The 24,798-nt window shown below is 36.1% G+C and overlaps 2 protein-coding genes across 2 annotated transcripts; both read left to right on the top strand.

The window, feature by feature from the left end:
- The first annotated feature begins 8,103 nt into the window (after nucleotides 1-8,103).
- Nucleotides 8,104-11,725, top strand: LOC140837153 (serine/threonine-protein kinase PBL34-like). The gene is made up of 6 exons (XM_073203201.1): nucleotides 8,104-8,875; nucleotides 9,332-9,666; nucleotides 9,772-9,907; nucleotides 10,077-10,213; nucleotides 10,366-10,489; nucleotides 10,712-11,725. The coding sequence occupies exons 1-6, from the start codon at nucleotides 8,698-8,700 to the stop codon at nucleotides 11,227-11,229; spliced, it is 1,428 nt and encodes a 475-aa protein (XP_073059302.1). The 5' UTR covers nucleotides 8,104-8,697; the 3' UTR covers nucleotides 11,230-11,725.
- Nucleotides 11,726-12,995: 1,270 nt separating this feature from the next.
- On the top strand, nucleotides 12,996-20,970 carry LOC140837154 (pectate lyase-like). Its single transcript, XM_073203202.1, has 4 exons — nucleotides 12,996-13,377; nucleotides 17,986-18,631; nucleotides 20,248-20,490; nucleotides 20,563-20,970. Exons 1-4 carry the CDS (start codon nucleotides 13,175-13,177, stop codon nucleotides 20,788-20,790), a joined length of 1,320 nt encoding a protein of 439 aa, XP_073059303.1. The 5' UTR covers nucleotides 12,996-13,174; the 3' UTR covers nucleotides 20,791-20,970.
- The last annotated feature ends 3,828 nt before the right edge of the window (nucleotides 20,971-24,798 follow it).

The raw sequence follows: 24,798 nt of genomic DNA, 5'->3' as shown, positions 1-24,798 counted from the left end.
CTACATCCACGGGAAGAAAGACGACAAGTTCTTTATTAGATGACACGGGAGAAATTACAAGGAATACATCAATGGTGAACCACACTCTAGAATCTCTTCAATCAAGCCTAGTTTCCTTGATCTCACTTTCTCCTCTAGTGTGTGCTTTACCCTCACCACTCTCCTGTATCTTTTCCTCTCTTTTTCTTGTTGGATCTTCTAGTCGAGAGTTCTCTTTTTATAGGCAACCATTACACCTGTGTTTGATTCTCCACAGCTGATCCAACTCCCCAAAGCAACTGCTTTCAACTTCCTCAACTGATTGATCACCCCAGTGAGCCAAAGCCAATGCTTTCTTAACAAACTCCCATTGACTTGTTATGTTGCAGCACTTTGAGAGACACACCGATTCTGTCTCAACAATCTCCACCTTGTCTCACACAAAGAGCGTGTCCTCCTTCTTCCACCTCCCAAAAGGGATTAGGATATAGTTACCAGATTTACTAAGTCCAAGCATTGCTTGAACTTAGCTTGTGGCAGTCCTTTGGTTAGCATATCTGCTGGATTATCATGAGTTGAAATCTTTTCAACCTTTACATTTCCCCCTGCAATGACATCTCGAACAAAATGCAACTTTACATCAATATGTTTGCACCGTTCATGAAATGCAAGATGTTTGGTTAGGTGAATGGGACTTTGGCTATCACAATGTACTGATACACTTTCTTGAGTTATACCAAGTTCAGTCAGTATTCCTTTAAGCCACAATGCCTCCTTAACACCTTCAGTTAGAGCTATATATTCAGCTTCGGTGGTGGACAAAGCCACAACAGACTGTAGTGAGGACTTCCAGCTTATAGCCGTTCCAAATAAGGTGAAAATGATTCCAGTCATGGACTTCCTTGTATCCAAGTTTCCAGCATAGTCAGAGTCAACAAAACCAGTTAAGGGATTAATCACTTCAACCCTTTTCTTAAACATTAAACCTAGATCTTGCTTGTCCTTGAGATATCTCATGATCCACTTCAAAGCTTCCCAATGTGAACTTCCAGGATTGGCCATAAATCTTGATACCATACTCAAGGCATATGCCAAATCTGGTCTAGAACACACCATACCATACATCAGGCTTCCCACACCACTTGCATACGGTACCTTTTCCATGATGTTCTTTTCTGTATCCTCAGTAGGTGATTGATCACTTGACAGCTTGTAATGATGTCCTAATGGAGTAGTAACTGCCTTGGCTTCATGCATTCTGAACCTGTGGAGCACCTTCTTGATATATGAGCTTTGGTGAAGGAAGAGTGTTCCCATTTTCCGATCTCTAATAATTTCCATTCCAAGTATCCTTCGAGCATCCCCCAGTTCTTTCATATCGAATTCAGAGTTCAGTGACTCTTTGAGTGCTTGAAGATCACTCTTGTTCCTGATTGCAATCAGCATGTCATCCACATATATTAACAAGAAAATACTTGGTTGTGAGCCATCGCCTTTCATGTATATACAGCTGTCAAACTTGCTTCTGGTGAAGTGTTTCTGTATCATGAACTCGTCAAATCTCTTGTACCATTGTCTGGGACTCTGTTTTAGGCCATACAAAGATTTTCTCAACAAGCACACCTTCCCTTTCTCCACTCCACTTGAATATCCTTCGGGCTGTTCCATGAATATGGTTTCCTCAAGGTTTCCATGGAGAAATGCAGTTTTAACATCCAGTTGCTCAATTTCTAAGTCCAGCTGAGCTACAAGGGCTAACATGAGTCTGATAGATCCATGTTTGACCACTGGAGAGTAGATATCATTGTAATCAATTCCCTCCAGTTGTGTGTATCCTTTTGCTACTAACCTGGCCTTATATCTTGGATTTGAGTTATCAGAACTACCTTCCTTGAGTTTGAAAATCCATCTACACCCAACTACTCTTTTCCCTTTGGGTTTATGAACAAGGTCTCATGTATTATTTTTCTTCAGTGATTCCATTTCCTCATCCATTGCCCTCATCCACTTATTTCTGTCTTTGCATGTCACAGCTTCCTGAAATGACACGGGTTCAGTAGACTCCACCTGTTCAGCTATATTGAGTGCATAGGAAATCATGTCAGCTTGTGCATACTTTTGTGGTGGCTTGATTTCCCTTCGTGGTCTATCTCTGGCTAACAAGTACTGATTTCCTTCTATTCCTGATTCAGTTTCTTGAACTTGGTCCATTTCAGATTGTTCAAGATTATTTTGATCCAAGGATGTTTTCATAGGGTCCAAGATGTTTTCCATTTCGACATGGGAGTTAGGGGTAGGGCTAACTGATGTGGAACTACCTCCCTTTTGAAGAGTGTATCCCATCTTTTCCTCATCAAATGTAATATCCCTTGTGTTGAAGCACCTTGGACCAGTTCGTTCTAAGTTCCACACTTTGTAGCCTTTAACTCCAGGGGGGTAACCAATGAATATGCACCTTAGTGCTCTAGCTTCTAGCTTATCTTGTTTGACATGAGCGTATGCCAAGCATCCAAACACTTTTAGATTTGAGTAATCAGACGGCTTTCCATACCAGTACTCCATGGGTGTCTTAAACTTCAAAGCGCTGGATGGACATCTGTTGATCAAGTAGCTGGCAGTGGTTACAGCTTCTCCCCAGAAGCTTTTTGGCAATCCAGCATTCAACAACATAGACCTTACTCTTTCAAGTAGGGTCCTATTCATTCGTTCTGCTAGACCGTTCTGCTGTGGTGTTCCAGGAGTGGACTTGTGTCTAACAATTCCTTTCTCTCGGCAATACATATTGAAAGTTTCCGAGCAGTATTCAAGACCATTGTCTGTCCTTAAATGTTTAAGCCTTTTATTCAATTGATTTTCGATCAGTGTGACCCACTCCTTAAACCTTGAGAAGGCTTCATCTTTTGTTTTCAGGACATAGACCCACAATCGCCTTGAATAATCATCTACTATGGTCATAAAATACCTTCCCCCACCATGTGTGGCTGTACTTGAAGGTCCCCACACATCAGAGTGGACATATTCAAAATGTCTGGTGGTTGAATGGTTTCCTGGCCCAAAGCTTACTCGTTTTGACTTCCCAAGGATACAATACTCACAAGTTTCCAAACCCTGAATTTTGTCTCCACAGAGGAGGTTCTGCTTGGCCAATTCAAGGAGGCCTTTTTCACTGACATGTCCAAGTCTCAAATGCCATAGTTTTGTCTTCGTGTCTTGGTTTTCAATAATGGATGCTCCACCTAGGACTGTATTCCCTGATAGGATGTATAATGAATTCTTTCTTACTGCTCTCATGACTACCAGAGATCCTTTGAGGATTTTCATGTTTCCATTATCTGATTTGAAAGAGTATCCATTTGACTCCAGAGTGCCCAACGAGATAAGATTCCTCTTGAGTTCAGGGATAAACCTGACTTGTTGCAAGATTCTATCAGCTCCATCATGCATCCTTAGTCTTATAGTTCCAATCTCTTTTACTCTACATGACTTGTTATTTCCCAACACAACCAGGCCTGAGTCTGATTCCTGTATTGATTCGAACCAAGATTTTGTTGGACACATGTGAAATGTGCACCCTGAGTCCAGTATCCATTCATTTGATGTATCTTGGTCTGAGATAGCTAGAGCCTCTGCTGATCCATACCCATCAGAAGTTATTGAAGCCTCACCATCATCTTTCGTTCTGTCATGTACCTTATTCTTTCGTTGTGGACATTCACGTTTGAAGTGCCCTTCTTTATGACATATATAGCACTTAAATCTTGGCTGACTCTTCGATCTTGACCATCCTCTCTTGCCTTTGTATTGGCGTTTTTCGTTTCTTCCCCGAGTGTTCAAACTTTCACCCTGAGAGGACTGACCTTGAATCTGGTTTTTTCTCTGTAACTCTTTTGATTTAATGGCAGATTGAACCTCTTCAAGTGTGATGGATTGCTCCCTTCCATACAGTAAGGTATCTCTGAAATGTTCGTAAATCCTTGGTAGGGAGTTCAGCAGAATCAAAGCCTTGTCCTCTTCTTCTAATTTTACTTCAATATTTTCAAGATCATCAAGAATCTTGATAAATTCATCCATTTGATCCGAGATTGCCTTGCCATCATCGGTTTTAAACGAGTACAATCTTTGTTTCATGTACATACGATTGGCAAGAGACTTTGTCATGTATATCTTCTCGAGTTTTCCCCACATTCCAGCAGCAGTGGTTTCCTTTGAAACCTCCCGAAGTGGTTTATCACCCAAGCATAGAATCAAGGCACTCTGTGCCTTGGAAGCATTGATCATCCTCTCTTTCGAGTCTTCTTGAGATGATTCTTCTTCCTTGAGTGATTCGACAAGGCCTTGCTGAATCAAGATGGCTCGCATCTTGATTCTCCATAACCCAAAATCATTATTACCGGTGAATTTTTCAATATCGAATTTCATTGATCCCATATTCTTGATTTGTCGATCAACGATGGATTAGCCTTCCCACAGACGGCGCCACTTGTTGGGTTCCTTGTGGTAAGTAATCCACGGCGATTGTATTTAAGCGAGGCTATTGTTTCTCAGCCATGCACACAGAAAAGTAAACAACACAAAGAAACTGATTTACGTGGTTCGGCTTTGATAAGCCTACATCCACGGGAAGAAAGACGACAAGTTCTTTATTAGATGACACGGGAGAAATTACAAGGAATACATCAATGGTGAACCACACTCTAGAATCTCTTCAATCAAGCCTAGTTTCCTTGATCTCACTTTCTCCTCTAGTGTGTGCTTTACCCTCACCACTCTCCTGTATCTTTTCCTCTCTTTTTCTTGTTGGATCTTCTAGTCGAGAGTTCCCTTTTTATAGGCAACCATTACACCTGTGTTTGATTCTCCACAGCTGATCCAACTCCCCAAAGCAACTGCTTTCAACTTCCTCAACTGATTGATCACCCCAGTGAGCCAAAGCCAATGCTTTCTTAACAAACTCCCATTGACTTGTTATGTTGCAGCACTTTGAGAGACACACCGATTCTGTCTCAACATATATGTTATTAAAGTTATTTTTGAGATATGCTATCAAATTTTTAATTTTTTTTTATAAAAAACATATTGTTTGGTTAGAAAAGGTTTTTTTTTTTTTAAATAAAAACTTTTAAATAAGTATTTTTAAAGTCAGAATTTTTGGTTTTTGGCCTTCTGTTATATTATATTTAAAAATTAAAACAAAACAAACCTTTTCATATTTATCCAAATGTCAACATAATTCTTTTTTAATTTTGATACCCAATGGATGAGTCGAGCCTACTACTCCTGCTACATCTCTATCCTAAATGAAAGACAAGCCCATCAAGGGTCCATATATTCTCCTATAAATATCAGGTTTGAGTGTTCAGTTAATTCATTCACTATATTAATTTCAGCAGCACCCTTAGCTGCTCTCCCATATATCTTCAGTCTTTGACTTGAGCGTCGGAGAGGCTACGTCATGACACCCTCCTGGTCCCTTCTAACGGTCTTATTCGTGATTTCAGGCTCAAGATAATTGCGAAACCTGCGTCTGGACTAGTTACCCTTGCTGTAATCAGACCCTAAATTCCTCGCGAGTATCAAATTTAAAAATAACAATTTTAATAGCTAGACTCATCGTCACTTTTTCTACACTTTTTATTGGAATCCAAATTTTTTACTCATGTTTGATACTTAATCATACTCAATGCGCACATTTTAGAACACCATATTCTTCCAATTTTTTTCGTAGATTTGATCCTCATCTCTCTCAATTTTTTGTGAGTAAGTCTCTTGTAAGACGGTCTCATGAATTTATATCTGTGAGACGCTTCAACCCTCTCGATGTTCACAATAAAAAGTAATACTTTTAGCATAAAAAATAATACTTTTTCATGGATGACCCAAATAAGAGATATGTCTCACAAAATACGATTCGTGAGACCGGCTCACACACTTTTTTTTATCAATTTTTGTTGTAGACTTCAAATAAAAGACACTCGTCAGGGTAACAAGGTCAACCGAGTGAAACTCTTTTTATTTTATTTTATGATCTAATTATAATGCTTTGTTGCCTAGTATTGTACTCATTTTTCCATTAACATTTTCATAAAAAAAAAAAACTACATATCAAGTGAAACTTATATTTAGAGATAATAATAAAATTGAAAAATATTATTAGTTTATTAAATAAAATTAATATATATTATTAATAAATTAATATTTATGATAATATATAAATGAAAATTATAAATAAAAGATAGTAAAATAAAAAATACATGATGAATGTTTATGGGTCATGACTACGTCACACACAAGACGGGATGATACATGCACATCAGCGATCGAAAATGTACCCCTCTCTCACGCGCCGTGGGTAACGTCCAGCACACCGAATGAGACACGTCACCATTCACGTGGGTCCCACCTCTCATGCCCGGGCTGCCCTTGTCTTCCACTCCCACTTCCACTCCATGGAAACTGACCGCTCCATCCAACCCACTTTCATGTATTTCCTATTTTACCCTAATTTCATTTTTCTTACTTTTAAAAAAATAAAAATAAATTATTAATTGTTTTTGCTAATTTAATTTCTTTTTAATAAATTATATTTAATAATTTACTATTTTTTTAGGAGCATTACAAACTTTCTCCTCTAATTGAACCAAACATCAAATAATTCACATTTTCGATTAAACGAGATAAAGAATAAATTAAATATGAAACATCTATACTATCTATACTATTATATTAAGTGTGAGGACCTTAGAATAACTAATTTTTTGGATACCAAAATATTTAATTCCATAATTACCCTTCTTACTATACTCAAAACCTTTTCAAGTCACTCCATATTTTAAATATAAAAAAATCAGAACAAAAATTTCCTTTAAATCGAACAACTTTTCTAAATCGAAATAATTTTCATATTAATTATTTAGTATTATTTAATCAAATTAAACATAATAATAGCACATGCAATGCATGTGCATCTTTTACTAGTATTAATTAAGACGCACGGCCCGACCGCTATGAATTAAAGTTGGTTCAACTATTTTTTCAATGTGAAATTACTGGACCATTTTCCGTTTATTTGGTAGGTTATCAAGCTTTTTAGAATTTTTTTTTTAAAAATCAATGAACAACGGTTTATGTTGAATCATGAATGTTTAATTATAGTTTAAGATTGTATACTACGACGGAGACAAATACAATCAATATACGTTTTACTATCTACTTATTTATGTTACTTTTAAGAAGGTGGTAACATCGATGAAATCTTATTGGAACTGTCCATATCCGGTTCATCCTTCAGAACCCTATCACACCCGTTGAAATCCATTAGTTGAATCTCGAACATCAAAACAAACGTTCATCAAATTCGATTACCCATTTTCTTGTCTGATATGTCGTTGATAACGATGATTTTTTTGGTAACAATACGATGATTGTATTCCTTAAATGATGATTAAATTATCAACACTTCATTTTGTTATTATTATATAATAATAATAATAATGCATGAGTTGGTAGGAGCTAGAGCCCAAAACTCTAATGAGTAGATTTTTTATGAGATGGTCTCACGAATCTTTATCTGTGAGACGGGTCAATCCTACCGATATTCACAATAAAAAGTAATACTCTTAACATAAAAAATAATACTTTTCATGGATGACTCAAATAAGAGATACGTCTCACAAAATGCGACCTGTGAGACCGTCTCACACAAATTTTTGTCAACTCAAATTCTTTTCGTGATTTGATAATCATGTATCTTTAATCAGATGGAAAATTTATTCCATTAGCTCAAATTTGTTATTGTTATTCTTTATATATATATATATATATATATATATATATATATATATATATATTGAAAGCATGTTAATCTATTTTCCAAAAATTAAATACAAAATCAGAAGGTTATTCTGGATATTTAACTCCATGCCTGTATTCTACGGGCAGCTCACCTTTGCTTTATTTAGTCGTAGATTCTTCATAAAGAAAAAGGCTAGAACTGATATTACTATTTTTTAAATACTTTTAATTTTTTTTCTTCATATGTAATAAATGATACAATTATATACCTTAAAATAATATTGGGTAATAATAATTATTATATATCTATATTTATATATTTCTTGAGCATTGAAATGGTCAGTATATTTGGTTTTTGTTGGGATTTCGGTCTCTTTTTGAGGAGGGAGTGATATTGGCAATAGCAATAGTATTACTTTTTGAACCGATAGTGTTATTATCTGATTCCAGCTTTGCTTGTTGTACAGTGCGGAGGGCCAAAGTTCTCTGCTTTGAAGGTCAAGAATGTGATCTGCAGTATTCGAGTTCATTTGGATCTTTTTCGTGTAATTTCACTCGTTTTTTTCCCAACTGGATCTGAACAGTTTCAGCGATTTTGTTTTGTTTTCTTGTTCTTCTTTTTTTTTTTTTGTGGGTTTTAACTAATCTTTCATGTTTCTAGAAAAAAACGTTTGAGATTTGACTAAAAGTCGGTTCTTGAAGGCAAAGAAAGGGTGTCTTTTTTTTTTTTTTTTTTTTTTATTTGGGGTTTCTTGAAAGTGGAAGAGAGGTTCTTGATTGTCATGTCTAATTTTTCTGATATGGGTACGAGTTGTTTTAGGTGATTTTGTGTTGGGATTTGTTGGATGAAATTGAATTGGGATTGAGTGTCTGTTTTCCAAATATAGCGAGGAGGAGGGTGGAATTTCTTGAGATTTTTTTTGGAAGATGGGACTTAGTGGCGATGGTTTAAAGGGGGATTCTTGGAATGCGAAGAAAGCAAAAAGGGCTGAGGGAAAAGATGAATCTGTGGAGACAGGTTGCTGTATTAGGTTGAGGTTTTTCGGCAGCTGTATTTCTTCAAGATCTAAAGTGGATAACTCTATTAGTGGCATCAGCACACATGGTAATCCATCTCTATTCATTGTGCTATTTGTTTGTTTGATTTTTCTTTTGGCATGAACTTCGAGATTTGTTTGATTTTTTTTGGCATCAACTTCAAGATTCTTTCTTTAGGTTATGTGGATTACTTTTTATGTGATTTATTTGTTGCAACTTGTGTTGATTGACATTATAGTATGGTATTGTGAGCTAAATTACTCATGAAAGTTGGAGACATAGAAGAGGCATATGATACAAACGATACATGGGCCTTTTCTTTACTTGTTATGTTATTCTTTCTGAAATGTTACAAAATACACTATAAAAGACAACAGAACACTTATAATGTATTTTTGGTTATGCTAGATGCTACATAGTTGTTCGGCCGAAAATGTCTAATTGTATAATCATGCTTCAAAACTTTTCTGTCTATAAAATGTGCATTGTCTTTGCTCTTATCTTCTGTTTTGCACGTGAACAGAAAGTAAATCTCCAAATGGTATGAGCATAGACCGACCAGCTGCCACGGAGATCCCATCCACCACTACGAGCAATGCTGAAAGCAATTCATCAAGCTTCAAACTGGAAGATGAACTTAAAGTTTCTTCGCGGCTGAGAAAATTTACATTTAATGACCTTAAGTTGGCAACAAGAAATTTTCGACCAGAATCACTTCTCGGAGAAGGGGGTTTTGGCTGTGTGTTTAAAGGGTGGATCGAAGAGAATGGCACGGCACCGGTTAAGCCTGGGACAGGGCTTACTGTTGCTGTCAAAACCCTGAATCATGATGGCCTTCAGGGTCACAAAGAATGGATGGTTTGATACATTTGCAATTGATTTTCCTGAATTAGCTTTCTTTCCTGTTTTAATCTTTTTACCTTGTGTGGATCGACAATTCTGAAGTGCTATTTCACATGGCAGGCTGAAGTAAATTATCTTGGGGACCTTGTTCATCCTAATTTAGTTAAATTGATTGGCTACTGTATTGAAGATGATCAGAGGCTTTTAGTTTACGAGTTTATGCCTAGAGGAAGCTTGGAGAACCACCTCTTCAGAAGTACGCGTCTACCTTTATCCCAGTTCGTTTTGCGTTGAAATTTCCTGGTGTCAAAAAGTTTTGTTCTTTACATGGATGATATTTTGAATGAAATCCTCAAGATCTCTGATCACAATATGATTTGTGATCTAGTGCACTGTTGAGCTATTCTAATCACTGTAGTTTGTAGGGTCTCTCCCTCTTCCGTGGTCTATCAGGATGAAAATTGCTCTAGGTGCTGCAAAGGGTCTTGCTTTTCTTCACGAAGAAGCAGAAAAACCGGTTATATACCGTGATTTTAAGACATCGAACATCCTGTTAGATGCTGTGAGTATCGAATGCTGAATAAACTTAGTTCTTCTAAAATGTACTGTGTTGCGATGTTTATCCTATTTCTTCTAAAATGTACTGTGGTGTGATATTTGTTCTAAACTGCTGAACATAAGTGTTTTTATTTTATTAACTTAAACCTTCTGCAGGAGTATAATGCCAAACTTTCTGATTTTGGACTTGCTAAAGATGCTCCTGATGAAGGAAAAACTCATGTTTCTACGCGTGTGATGGGCACATACGGTTACGCGGCCCCAGAATATGTCATGACAGGTATCATGTTGTGTCTTTGATTTCAATTTTAGACCGGTGCTCTAGAGTCTTCCAAAAACCAACTTACGGTGTGTGAGTACTGTCGACATGCATTTATATTTTCAATAACGATGATGGAAGAAAGTCTCATTAAAGCAATAAAGGCATCAACATATATGACGACTTTTTATTGAAGATTTCTTGAACATCTGACTTATTTCGGATGATCTCTCTCTTTTTCAGGACACCTTACATCAAAAAGTGATGTGTATAGTTTTGGAGTAGTCCTCCTTGAAATGCTGACAGGCAGAAGATCGATGGACAAGAACCGGCCTAATGGGGAGCATAACCTTGTAGAATGGGCTAGGCCTCATCTCGGTGAAAGGAGACGTTTTTACCGCTTGATAGATCCACGACTTGAAGGTCATTTCTCAATTAAAGGAGCCCAAAAAGCTGCACACTTGGCTGCACGTTGCCTTAGCCGAGATTCCAAAGTTAGGCCTCTCATGAGTGAAGTTGTTGAAGCTTTGAAGCCTTTGCCAAACCTCAAAGACATGGCTAGCTCGTCTTACTACTTCCAAACAATGCAAGGGGATCGAGTAGGTTGTAGCCCAAATGGTAAAAACGGTCTCAAAACCCAAGGGTCGGTTTCAAGAAACGGTCAGCATCATCCAAGAAGCCTTTCGATTACAAATGGTTCTCTTGCTTCTCCATATCATCAGTTTGCCCATAATTCACCAAAACCGAATAGTAAGCCATAAGGTCAGATTGGCTGGTTATCTTTGCGTTTTCTTCGCTCATTCTTGTTTCCGTGAGCATCCAATTTGAAAGGAATGTTAGCATTTAACTGACGTGTCGTGTTGGAGGGGAAGAAAGACTTCAACTTGGGAAGAACGTTTGTGAACGATGCCGAGTAAAGGTTTGCATCCATCCCCGTCTCTCTCTCCTAGACCTCCCCCCTTTTCTTGTATGATACATCACACAGTTTGACAGCTCAGAAGTGCCTTTCGATGTCGATGTAATCTTCATGACAGCATAGGCGTGTATCCATTATTTGAAGTGAATTTTTAATATATTCTCGCTCCATTTTGTGTATATTTTGTCGGTCTCATTGATTGAGAAGCAGTCTCAACTCTACTCTCATGGCTGTATTAATGATTTGGTATCTTGGTCTATGTTATTATGAAGAAAATTCTCATCATATCACATGTTGTTGGATTTATGTTTTCCACGTGTAATTTATTCAAGATTTGCGTAGTTTTTTTTATGCCTACAAAGATGTGAACATGATTCTTGGAAAGAAACAAGTCTGACTTGCTGAACACAGGCACACTCTGTTTTCCATATACTCGTGAATGTGATGTCTATGCAACAAATAGCGTCGGACCACTCATCGTTCACCAAGCTGCGGCCGCGCTGTGTGGCCACCTTGCTGTGCACAGCCACATGAAGCCCACTTGAGTCATGTCTGCTGCACTAGCCCAGCTGAGCACCACATCGCCGACGGACTCGTTCCCGTAGATTATTACATTATTATATGTGGATTTGGATGAGCTGATGACTGAGGCTTGATCTATTATTTCATCACAATATCATAATTGAGAGGGTATTCAGGATAGGACATCGTTAAGTTGAGATTACATCAATGAACTTCAGTTAATTAATTTCTTTGGTAAAAATCCGATCAATGAGAAAAATCACTCAAATATTATCGATCATATCCTGTGCTATAAAAATTGATCGATTAAGGAATCGATGATAAATATCATCAACGAATTTTCGTTCAGTATGTTTCAATTTTTAGTAATTTTAATTCTTTTTCAACAAATATGTTAACATAACATTGAACATGTAAACGTCAAGTCGGAGTTAAATCATTGTCATATAACATAAAATAAAAAAAATAGAATATAATTGAAATTTGAGTGAGTCTAATGTGAGACCGTCTCACGGATCATAATATGTGAGACGAGTTAGCCCTACCCATATTCACAATAAAAAATAATACTCTTAGCATAAAAAGTAATACTTTTTCATGGGTGACCCAAATAAGAGATCCGTCTCACAAATACGACCCGTGAGACCGTCTCACACAAGTTTTTGCTTTGAAATTTAATACATAAATTACCAAAATCGCACTTATGTGAGACGCTCTCACGGGTCGTATTCATGAGACGGATCTCTTATTTGAGTTATCCATGAAAAAATATTACTTTTTATGCTAAGAGTATTACTTTTTATTGAGAATATTGATGGGTTGACCCGTCTCACAAATTAAGATCCGTGAGACGGTCTCACATGAGACCCACTCAAATCGCAAATAACAAATATATAAGATTAAAATTACAATTTTTCGCTCGTATTTTGTCATAAAACCAACAAATATATTGAGGAGTTAGTTCCACAAAACTTTTGACCTCTACTTAGCAACTGATTTCCCAGTGTTTCTCGCCTTGTGTTGTTCATCACAACCTTTACGGCATATAACCTCGCATCATCCTTGTCTTTCCTAGTTTTTGCATAATCCCACGTTTCCATTTTTTTAAATAAAAACCAACAGTCTCAACAAAAATTGCTCCTTTCCTCCAAAAAATTGAATCACTGGTACAAAATTTCCAGTGATTCGACGTGAAAATTTAACGAAACCGAGGTAGAAAAATTAATCTAATATCTTGATAGAACGAGCTTACATACATATGATAATTAATGGCTATTAGTAATAGTAAAATATTGTTAGCTGTTGTTTGCATCGTCTCCGTCGCGGCTTCGCTCCCACGGTCGACGGGTAAAATCGCAAATTTTGATGAGTATTTGCAGAAAAGGTCTGAGGAATCTCTTGAGGATTCTTTGAAGGCGTTTTATCCTAAGCCGGAGGAAGTCACCGAGGAATTTAACGAACTAGTGGGCAGGTAGGTACAAGTCCATTTGTTTCCCTCCATGATGTTTAATTTCCTGTTTTCCTTCCATTTATCTTTCGGAAAAACTTTACATTTTGCACGATACGTTATGAAAATACCCTTGAATCAGGATGTTGCGATAAATATTTTCTCGAGTAGGCAGATTGTTTTTAAATATCAATTTCAATTTCACATTATAAAAATAAAAGAAACACATGGATTCTTATAAATAATAATTTGAACTTCACGTAATGGCAAAAACTTGTATGAAATGGTCTCACGGGTCGTATTTGTGAGACGGATCTCTTATTTGAGTTATCCGTGAAAAAGTATTATTTTTTATGTTGTATGGGGTATTCAAATATGAGGGAAAACAAGAAGAAAACAATGAAAATGGCTTTGTAGAGGCAAGTGTTGAACACTTTGTCCTTAAGAAGAATTTGCCCTCACAATTTGCTAGAGTTTGTGGCAATCTTCTCCCAAGATACAACTACAACACTTGAATAATGAACACTCAAATATTTAAGTTCTTTCACAAAGAAATGGATGAACTCTCTCTTGAAGAAGAAGGAAGAAGAAGAAGATCAATATGCATATGATGTTATGTGTGTTTGATTTTAAATAATCATGCATTTAATGTTTTTCAAATTAAAAGACATGATCTTTAATTCATAGAGAGTGTCCCTTGGCCATTATAACTGATCACAATCATCAAACATGCCAAGGAAATGAAAAAACATCAGAAAAATCGAAGGGACACGAAAACCTGCAGGCACCCGCCTGCCGAGAGCGCTCGGCAGCGCGCGCGTGCAGGCACCCGCTCGCGCCTGCACGCGCGCGCGCGCGCTGCTGAGCGCTCAGCAGAGCCTGCGGAGAGCTCTCGACAGGCACGCGCACATGCGCGCCGCTCCGCGCGCATGTGCGCTCCAGCCCCTGGCAGGAACGCGCACGTGCGCGCAGGCGCGTGCGCATGTACGCGCCTGCCACTGGCATGCGCGCGCACATGCGCGCAGGCCTGCGCACTGCGCGCCGGCTACTGTTCATGCATTAATTTTTTTTTTCTCCGATTTTTCGTCCCTTACATGTTCCGACTACTCGTTTGAGTTTCTTTCAATATTTGATGAACTCTTGTCGAGTTTTATTCAGAACCACCGAACTTAATATTCGTTCATTAAGCTTCGTTCTTCGTTTCGAATTTTTCCAATCAAACACATTGATTTATTTGCTTAATTTTCATTCATTAAGCAATATTGATTTATTTGCTTAATTTTCATTCATTAAGCATCCAAATTCCAACATTTTATGCTAAGAATATTACCTTTTATTGTGAATATGGGTAGGGTTGACCCGTATCACAGATTAAAATCCGTGAGACGGTCTCACATGAGACCCACTATCACATAATAGAAACTAAAGAGACATACTGAATTCTTACTTAAGATGTGTATGGCGATTTTTCTATACATCAAACTTGTTTATAATACCCAGAGCAATATCTTTCTCTATATAAACAACCAAGGTATTGCTAAAAGGCCATTTTCAATTTTATTACGATGTGATGTCTTAAAGAGTCATTCTTGAAAAGTTCAATTCTGTAGTTACAGTAAAAACTTAAAGAGTCAAAACCAACCATATCAACCTATCAATCAATGGATCGATAACTGACTTCGTCATTCTGGCCAATGTTTGGCACAAATGATGAAAATAATCAAGATTCTGAAACTGAGCATGACGCGGTCCATCAAACTCATAATGGTCATTATGCTATCTGAAAATCTCTCATTGAATTCCATCGACTAAAAATCTATTACTGTGCTGAATATTTCAAAATGATAATGATCATAAACAATTATATTATTTTTCAGCAGACAAGAACGTTTTGTACCTCGCGTGTAGCAATCATTAAAGTCTGACACATCAATATCATTGCTTTCACAAAACTTCAACACACTCCAAATAAATCCTTCTCATATATCATCTCGAATCTGCTGAAGTGTTAATCTAGTCGTAGAAACTAAATTCATGGCGTTCAAAACATCTATTTCATTTTTCTGTAATGTCTTACACAATTTATACGATATTCCTAAAATTTCATGCATAAAAACGATACAAATATAAAGTCAATTGATTTTATATCCAAGTACAGATCTTTAGCATCTCCTCGAATGTTACCATTTAGACATTTGTCAACAAAATCTTGAACAAGTATACTCACTGAACCAAACAAAACAATGGATCTCCTAATAGAGTTGAAATGTTAACTCCAACGAGTAGCTCCAGCTCGTATCAAAGAACAATCTGGATTAGCTCTATTGCTAGTGTCAATTTCTCTTGATTCTATCAAATCATTAATTTCAGCATTTCAGATAGATTTCAATGGAAAATGATGCTTAGCAGATGAATCAAAAAAATTAATAGCTGAAGTTAATGTAAAAAAAAACACCTTACATCATGTATCTATTTAGAAACTGCAACTAAAGCAAGTTGTGGTCTATGAGCGAAACAACTAATATAATAGTATGTGGAGAATCTTTAAGAAATAGCGACCAGAGATCATTCTATTCCTCAAACATGTTACTTACAGCACCATATCATTGCCTCCTTCGATTTTAAGTCAAAAGATTGTATTGGTTGAATACATTGCATATATCTTTTTTCAAAGTTCATGCACTTGATCTTTCGAAATGAACAAAATCAAAATTCGTTCTATAATGAATCCATCCCTATCAACTTATGTTAAAATGATAGCCATTTTTTCTTTATTTGACTCATCAATTACTTTATCAACAAGGATACAAAACTTGGTTTGTCAAAAAATTTCACGAATTTTATCTCTCACAATATCAACAATAATTTTCAAAATATCTTTTTGAACTTGTATTTTTAGTTGCTTTTTCTCTGATACTACCAATTTCTAGATTCATTCTTCACAACAAAATGATCAATTCCATATAATTTCCATGGTTTAAAGTAAGCTGATTAATCATGGCCCCTAAAAGAACAATCTCGTATTGCAAGAAACTTCACACTTTATGTAGACACCTTTAAGGCAACATATTTCGCTCAATTTGCTCATAATTTTGTTTTCCTAATCTTCTATCAATATGTTGATCAAGATTTTTCAAATCACACCATTTTCTCATAGCAAAGCTATGCCTTGAATTCCTTCCTCCTTCATATCTCTTAAATGGAAATTTTTTATAATCATCTTTTTTCCAATTTTAAATCCCTGGACAATGAATATGTCAAATTGTGATGAATTAGTTTCAAAGACACATCAAAGGAAACAAAATGTACTTTGCTTCTCAATAGAAAATTCAAGCAATTGATATATCTAAAACCAAGAAGATTGAAATCTCTACGCTTTTTTTACTTTCACATTAGTAAAATGATAACCAACTGGATCGGTCCTTTATCAATATATGATCTTCTTATCTCATCTTGTAGTTCAATATGATATTGCAATATTGGAATGTGAATTCCAGATCAAAAACAAAAAGAAAATTGTTTTCGGAAGCGGTTCATTAAGAGTCTCGTTTTCAAGTCTTTGGCCTTTTAGTTGAGTCTTGTTCCGGATTACAAGGAGATACATTATTTGGCCTATTTAAATTTACTCGTTGATGTTGATTCATCATTCTTCTTTTTGAATAAATCACAGATTTAATTCTTCATTGTAATCAAAATCAATTTTATAAGTTATAATTCAATCCAAATCCCAAATTCTTTACTTTTTTATCCATAAAAGTTCCATCTTAAAAATTTAAGCACAATTCAATACATATAAAAGAACAAGTTAAATCATATAGATCTTAAATATGAAGATAAAAAAAACTTCACAAATTTGTCTGTTTGAACAAATATAAACTAGATACTAATTTAAATGTTTACATTTTCAACCCTCGATGTTAGAAATTTTAAAATCTTCAATTGTTCACTTTTAGCCCTATAAAGTAAAAAAATATCAATATACTAATATTTTAAAATCATAATCTATATAATTGATTATACGCTTATATATAAATAATTTGAAATACAAATCTAGAAGAACTTTTGTTTCTTCAATTTGTCCGAAGTTGTTCTTTTCTGGTCTCGTGGGCTACTTCTTCTTTATCTGAAAATTTAGTCGGTTTCTTTATTTTTGTGTCACATAATGGTTCAACAATCTACACATTTAATAACCTTTTTGTAATTTATCATGAAAAATGTAAGGTTAACATTATAACTATCTACGGACAAAGATTCGTACTATGAAATTGAGTAATCCAAGTTGCTATAACATTTCGTTACAATCCTTAATAACTAATATAAAACACTATTTAGGACTGAGATATTACAATATCCATAATTTGACTTGATAGACGACTTGTCAAGAAATATAAAACATGTCAAGAAATATAAAAGTTTTAATTTCTAAATATCAAATAGAAAAATCTAAATTTTTGTTCTTCCGATCTTTCTCTCTCAATATGTGCCATGCATGGATAATAAATTATAAATTTTATTCATATAAATTTTTAAAAATATTTTCATTTCTAAAATATCCTAAATAAAATATCATATTTGATGTTTCTTTGCGCTAATCAAATTTCTACTGTATCATGCATGCCATGATACGTGTAGGGAGTTGGTAAGTGAGAATGTCACAAGGAGACACCTCCTACAAAATGGTTGCAAGTCCACGAACCCCATCGACAACTGCTGGCGCTGCGACCGCAACTGGGCCAAGAATCGAAAGCGGCTAGCCGAGTGTGCACTCGGCTTCGGCCGCCGTGCCACCGGCGGGAAAATGGGGAAGATCTACATCGTCACCGACCCTTCGGATGACGACATGGACCACCCGAAACCCGGCACCCTCCGCCACGCCATCATCCAACCTCGGCCACTATGGATCACATTCTCCCATCACATGATCATTAAGCTCAGGCAAGAGCTCATTTTCACCAGCCACAAGACCATCGATGGCCGGGGTGCTGAAGTTCACATTGCCTACGGCGCAGGATTCACCCTCCAATTTGTGAAAAATGTTATTATACACAATATTTGGATGCACAACATTGTTCCGGCCTCCGGTGGGATGATCAGGGACGCAGTCGACCACATCGGCCTACGTACGAGGAGCGATGGTGATGCGATCTCGATCTTTAGTTCGAGCAATATATGGATCGACCACGTGTCCTTGGCTAAAGGCACAGATGGTCTCATTGATGTGATTGAGGGATCCACGGCTGTCACAATATCTAACTGCAAATTCAACCATCACAATGATGTAAGTTGAGCCTTTCATATTTCTTCATTCAAATTAACTACAAGCTAACATAGTAAAAAAACTGATTTTGTTTTTGCACATTTAGTTCGAATTTTGTCCGAGTGCTGAGAGCAAAGATATGTAGCATATGAGCTTTTTTGGGGAATTTTTTTTTTTTTTCAAAAAATTACAATTAAAATTTTAAATTTTTGGATCGAGGGAACGATGTCCTCTCATCGCTTCTTCGGTGAGGTGGTCCATGATCACTATAAACACTGTAAGGAATTGTTGTGCAGGAAATAAATATTAAAATATTATAATGTGTGTATCAGAAGTTAGTGTTGTGTCCGGTGTTGTCAACACAGCACACAACACGGCAGCGGAAGTTAATTATTAACGCTCAAGTATAACCTTAATAAATTAACACCAGATTTCAATTATGCACAAGTACGAATACTTGTGCGATGTCTCATGGCAAAAAATTCACTAGAAAAATTATGTAAATCGTTTACACCAAAACAATACTAATGAGAAAAAAAAACCAAATTCTTTGACACTCCAAAGAATTAAAAATGTATCAAAACAAACCACATAAAAACTAGATGCATAAAATAAAAAGGCGTGTTGCTTAAAACCAAACGACGACACTCTTCGATCAACACTCTGCGTCAGTGTTGTTCTTGAGTGTTGGCAACACCAATCGGCAACACGGTATAACAGTGAATCAATCACACAAACTTTTCACAATCTGAACTCTGTATATGCACTCCCGAAAACCTCCAGCAGATCCTCTCCTCAACAAAGTGATCAAACGATCACAAAAACGCCTCAACAAAATATAGGTTCGGCTTTTGTATTTTTCTTCTATGTATGCGCTCTTCTGCCGACCTCACGAAAGAGTCACACCACAAGTCTCACACGAAAAGCTCCTACAAAAGTGATAACCGATCACAGAAAAACAACGGAGCAAATATTCGTTGGACTTGTAATTTTCTTCTATGTGAAAAGTACCATAGTCCAACTCTCTTTAAAAACCCACTTGTTTCTCAAAAGCTTTTTCTCTCTCTTCTCCACTTTTCTCTCTAAGACCACACACCTTCTGCCGTCCACCACGGTTTATTTCACCCTACCTTGTGAGAAACTGCCCCCATGAAGTGATCAAAGGCCCAGATTTAAACACACATACACCCCATGAAGTGATCAAAGGCCCAGATTTAATCACCATGTAAAATCAATGGCTGAGATCCTGTGAGGGCACTGCCCCCACAGGTAGCATCTACTCTACCGTCCACCACTATGAATATATATACATGCTTGACCTAGAAATGCTTCCATAAAAGAGTCCTATAAAATATGGAAACAAGATTTCATTAGATATAAAAACTCTTTTAACCAAAGATAAAATATCATAGAGATACAAATCATATTAAAAACAAATCCTATATTATCTAGATTTAAATCAATTAAGATCTTCTAATTTAGAATACGTAAACCAAGATGTTAAACCAAGATATTATCATTTAAAATTAAATCAAACAAGATTTGATAATCTAGAAAGGCAAAATCATAAATTGATAATATCAATTTAGCAAAATAATAAAAGAATAAAATATTCCTTTCAAACACCATGCATGCAGGTGATTCTGTTGGGTGCACATGACAGCGACTCTAAAGATGCAATAATGCAAGTGACTGTTGCATTCAACAAATTCGGAATTGGTTGCATACAGAGAATGCCAAGGTGCCGATGGGGCTTCTTCCATGTCGTCAACAACGACTATGCCCAATGGGAGCTCTATGCCATAGGCGGCAGCGCCCATCCCACCATTATCAGCCAAGGCAACCGATTCAAGGCATCTAAAAACCTTTACACCAAAGAGGTACACTCATTTTCATTGAAGAACGTAACTCAAATCCGGTTTGTGTCAACTAAATGAATCTGTTCTGAGCAGGTGACGAAGAGGGACTACGCCACGAAGGGCGAGTGGATGAAATGGCAATGGAGATCGGAAGGTGACAAGTTCTTGAATGGAGCATTCTTTACCGAATCAGGTCCACCAATCAAACAAATAAAAACGTCACTGAAGAGTAACTTGATCAACTTCAAGCCCGGTTCATACGCTGGCAGGCTCACACGGTTCTCCGGCGCGCTTAAGTGCCGTGTAGGCAAACCATGCTAGTTGACTTAATTCTTATTTTTATTTGATTTCTTATTAATTCAGTGGAGAATTCATGACAGTAGCCTCTTTTACTCGAGTGTTGTTTTTATTGTTATGTGGTAATTTAGCCCTTTTGACAATTTTGTTTGTAATAATTTTCTTTTGGTTTTGATCAAATGTCATCGGCCCTTATCTTCTGAATGCATTAGCAGTCTTGGTAAGAGATTTTGAATGTGAAACTCATATATTCCAACCTAGCAGTCACAATGATAAGCCCAAAAACCATTAATAGAATTCAAAATTAAGAATTTGATCTTATCGCTCCAAAAGGTGAAATCACTCACCATAAGCGTCCCTCACCCCCGGCTCGACAGGAATGTGAGAGGAGATAAATCATGGTGACTCAGCCAACCAGCAGCAGCTAGACCTTATGCTACGCCGCGCACAAGGAGCTCCCCCTTATTGGAGGGAATTAAACTCCCACACTGTCGCTAGTGAGACTCGATCCATAATCATTGCTCCAAGATTCACTGCTGCCGACCAACTGAGCTAAGCCCATGCGGGCAAGAATTTGATCTTATCTTTCAGCCAGATGTTGTCTATAAGCAAGATCAAGTTATGTGTATCTCTTCTTAGTGGCTTCTTTTAAGTCTCCAGCTTGTTCAAGCTTTTAAATTAGAGTGTGCAATTCTACCTTCTGAATGTCATTCTGCCCCATTGCCTCCATAAGGTGAACCTTCACTTCACTCGGTTGCTAGCACTTACCAATGCTTGTTGCTGATCTACATGTTCTTTTAGCCTTCTCGCCACTTGCGAGGCTATATCAAAAATATTATACAAAATAATGGGCAGAAAATTTTGGGTTGAAAGAACAAAGGAAACATGATGCTTTTCCCTGTTATGCAGAGCACTCTTCCTGTCTTCCACCAGGCGAAGTTCAAAGATTTAATGTCATAAGATGAAGGTAAAAAAATATGCAATGATCATGTCACTTACGTGATAAACACCCGTTGTCGATTACGTGATAACTACAAGATATTTGGTTTGCGAAACCGAATGGACAGATAATGACATGATAAGAATTAAGCCCCTTAGATTAAATAATAAAAGACTAATCATAAAGAAAAATGTGCTTATTTTCCATGGATTCACAGGTATAAACAGAAAAAGATGAAGTAATATTACACTTATCCACTCCTTTGAGTTGCCCTCCACGCTGAACGTGAACATGCTCGGACATCTCAGGACCATGTCTACCGCATCGGATTTCGAAAACCCCAAGCTAACCAGATAATTCAGCTTCGGAATCAGAGTTCTTTCGACACAGGAGACAGCAAAATAGGGTCCTGATATGCCATCTCGTGTAAATCCTTGAATCCAAGCCTGTGAAGATAGAACAGAGCTGGCTTCAACTGATCCCTGACGCTGGAAATCAAGAGTCGTGGGCATTTGTTGATCACCTTTTGAAAATTCTGATCAGGGACTTTCAGATTTTATGCCTGAAGTCAAAATTTTGGGGTACATGCCGAAGATTCTGCCTAGATCTTTGAGATGGATAACTTTGTATTGGAGGAAGGTGACTATGTCGTGGATACAGACGGATCTTCTTCTTTTTTTGATTGTCAAATAAGATCAACGATCAAAAACTGTATTTTTAGTATAGATCGTACTAAAATCTAAACGAAATTTACGTCGAGATTGGATCGCCGGAATTTTAAAAATCCAACGGCATCCGGTCATGCAATGGCGCAAGTGGCCGAAATTTTTCTTTAAAATTTTGTGTGGTGGCCGGAATTTTTCAAGAGGGAGAGATGGAGAAAGTTTGTGTGCAAAATTATCTTGTTTCATATAATTTTTAATGAAATATTATAAATTTTGATTCATGATCAAATCGTGAATCTTAATAAGATCAAGACACTATTATTTCATTATTTAAAATTTTCAATTTATATATTTTCTACTCTTAAAAATACATTTACCATTAAATCATTATCAACTTTTAATAATAATAATATATATATATATATATATATATATATATATATTTATGCTTTAAATCAAATAAAATTTATTTAATCACTCAATTAATTAATTAATATTTTAAAACTCCTCTAAAATATTTCATGAAAATTTTGCATTTAATAGTACTCGTTATTAATATTATTATTATTTCATTAGTATGTTTTAAATTTACTAGATAAATAATTTTGAACTCGTTATAACCTCGATCGACACTCAGACAATGTCGATATATCGAAGGTGTAAATCTCGTTTATATAATAAAAAATGAAAATTTCGAAGGATAAAATTTTCACCGCTTCATTTTATGCAGCTGTCATTTTTGTAGACTCCTTTAGTAAAACAGACAGTTTCACTCTTCTAACTTAATTAGCTGTTATGCTAATTTCCACATCTTACATTGTATTGAATTAATTTATAAACTCTTTTATAAGTAACTGTTTGGTTTTCATCAAACTACAGTCAACAAATTCAACTCCTTGAGCTTGTGTGCTCCTTAGTGGTTTAAGGATGAAGCTGGTCGTGGGATCAACACTTCGTGTGATTCAGAATAACATTTATTCTTATTCGGGCTTACCCTGATTAGCCTCATTCTTTTTATCAAATTCTTGATCAAGAATGTCAGAACTCAAGTCTGATTGCACCTATTAGATCATGATAAGATCGCTAGTAACGCCTCCCTATGATCCCCTATGTATCACTAATAGTACCTGCAAGAACATTAAGTTATGCTTAGAGTATAGTACAGTCCCTTAAATTTATATATCCCGATCAAATCTGCAATAATTGGTATATCGAAAGTTGTAAATGAATTCGATGACGATGTGATATATCTTTAAGCGATAACAGTGACATGACATGTACAACTGAGGAAACACCTTTCCAAAATGCACATATTTTACTCTGACCAGATATTCTTCTCACTATTAACTCATCAGATCACATAAGATATCTCACCCATATGCAAACAATGAATCCATGACTATAATACATAAATAAAATGTATTTTAAAAATTGTTAAAACACTAAAGGATATGTTATATAATATTATTTGTAGAATATATATTTAAGATGAGCTAGAATAAGAAAATTTTCTTTATTTATTTAAATGAATTAATTAAAATTTAATTTAAACTATAAAAATATCATACATGGGCTAGCCTCCTTTAAAAAGAGTTGGCTAATTTGTGTACGGGCAATAAAATATTAAATTATTAATAATATTATTTCGGATCGTGATGGGAATCTCATCGGGTTATTTGTCTGATCTCTCTCCCGACATTAATCAAGATCGGAAAAATGCTTAAAACTCAGGTCGGAAAAATACGAGTCATGACATTTTTTGGCAAAATTGAGGCGAGATTCAGGATGAGTTGAGATTTTAGAAGATTTTGCTTGCCTTAATCCTTACGGGTCCGGAAGTCCGTATGTACTGGAGGTGTATCATCATCAACCAAAATCAACAAGAAAAACTATCATCTACAAGTTGAATGTTCTTGATTTTTTTATTTTACAGCTTTACACACTGTTTTTGATCTTCCATTTATAATAAAAGTTGTTCAATATGTTACCTAGTTTATAGAAGCGTCGGTCGATCACCCGAAAAGTCGCGGGAAGTTGTAATTTTCGACAACTTAATACTGTAGAAAACCATGTCGGAAAAATACAATCTAGGCAAGATCAGCTGGAAATTTTGAAAAACGTTCAACACAAAAATTGTAGAACTCAACGAAAGTAATCTGTCGGAAAATTTTCGGCCGCGCATGGTAGCTGGAGCATGGTTACAATCGGGCAACGTGGCGCATGTACATCACACGTCGAAAATTATTACAAAAAATACTCGTGATATCACAAAAATTATTATTCTAAAGATTATTGAAGCAATCGGAATAAGATAGCAAACATTAAGTAAGCTATTGATGTGAGATTTTATTTCCGAATTTCTTTATATGTAACTTTTGGCATTTGGCCTGTTTGGCCTGACATTTATGATAAAATTCTAAACATTAA

The sequence above is a fragment of the Primulina eburnea genome, chromosome 7, assembly GCF_022965805.1.
Source record: "Primulina eburnea isolate SZY01 chromosome 7, ASM2296580v1, whole genome shotgun sequence".
NCBI lineage: Eukaryota > Viridiplantae > Streptophyta > Magnoliopsida > Lamiales > Gesneriaceae > Primulina > Primulina eburnea.
This window is presented reverse-complemented; position numbering and strand designations above follow the sequence as displayed.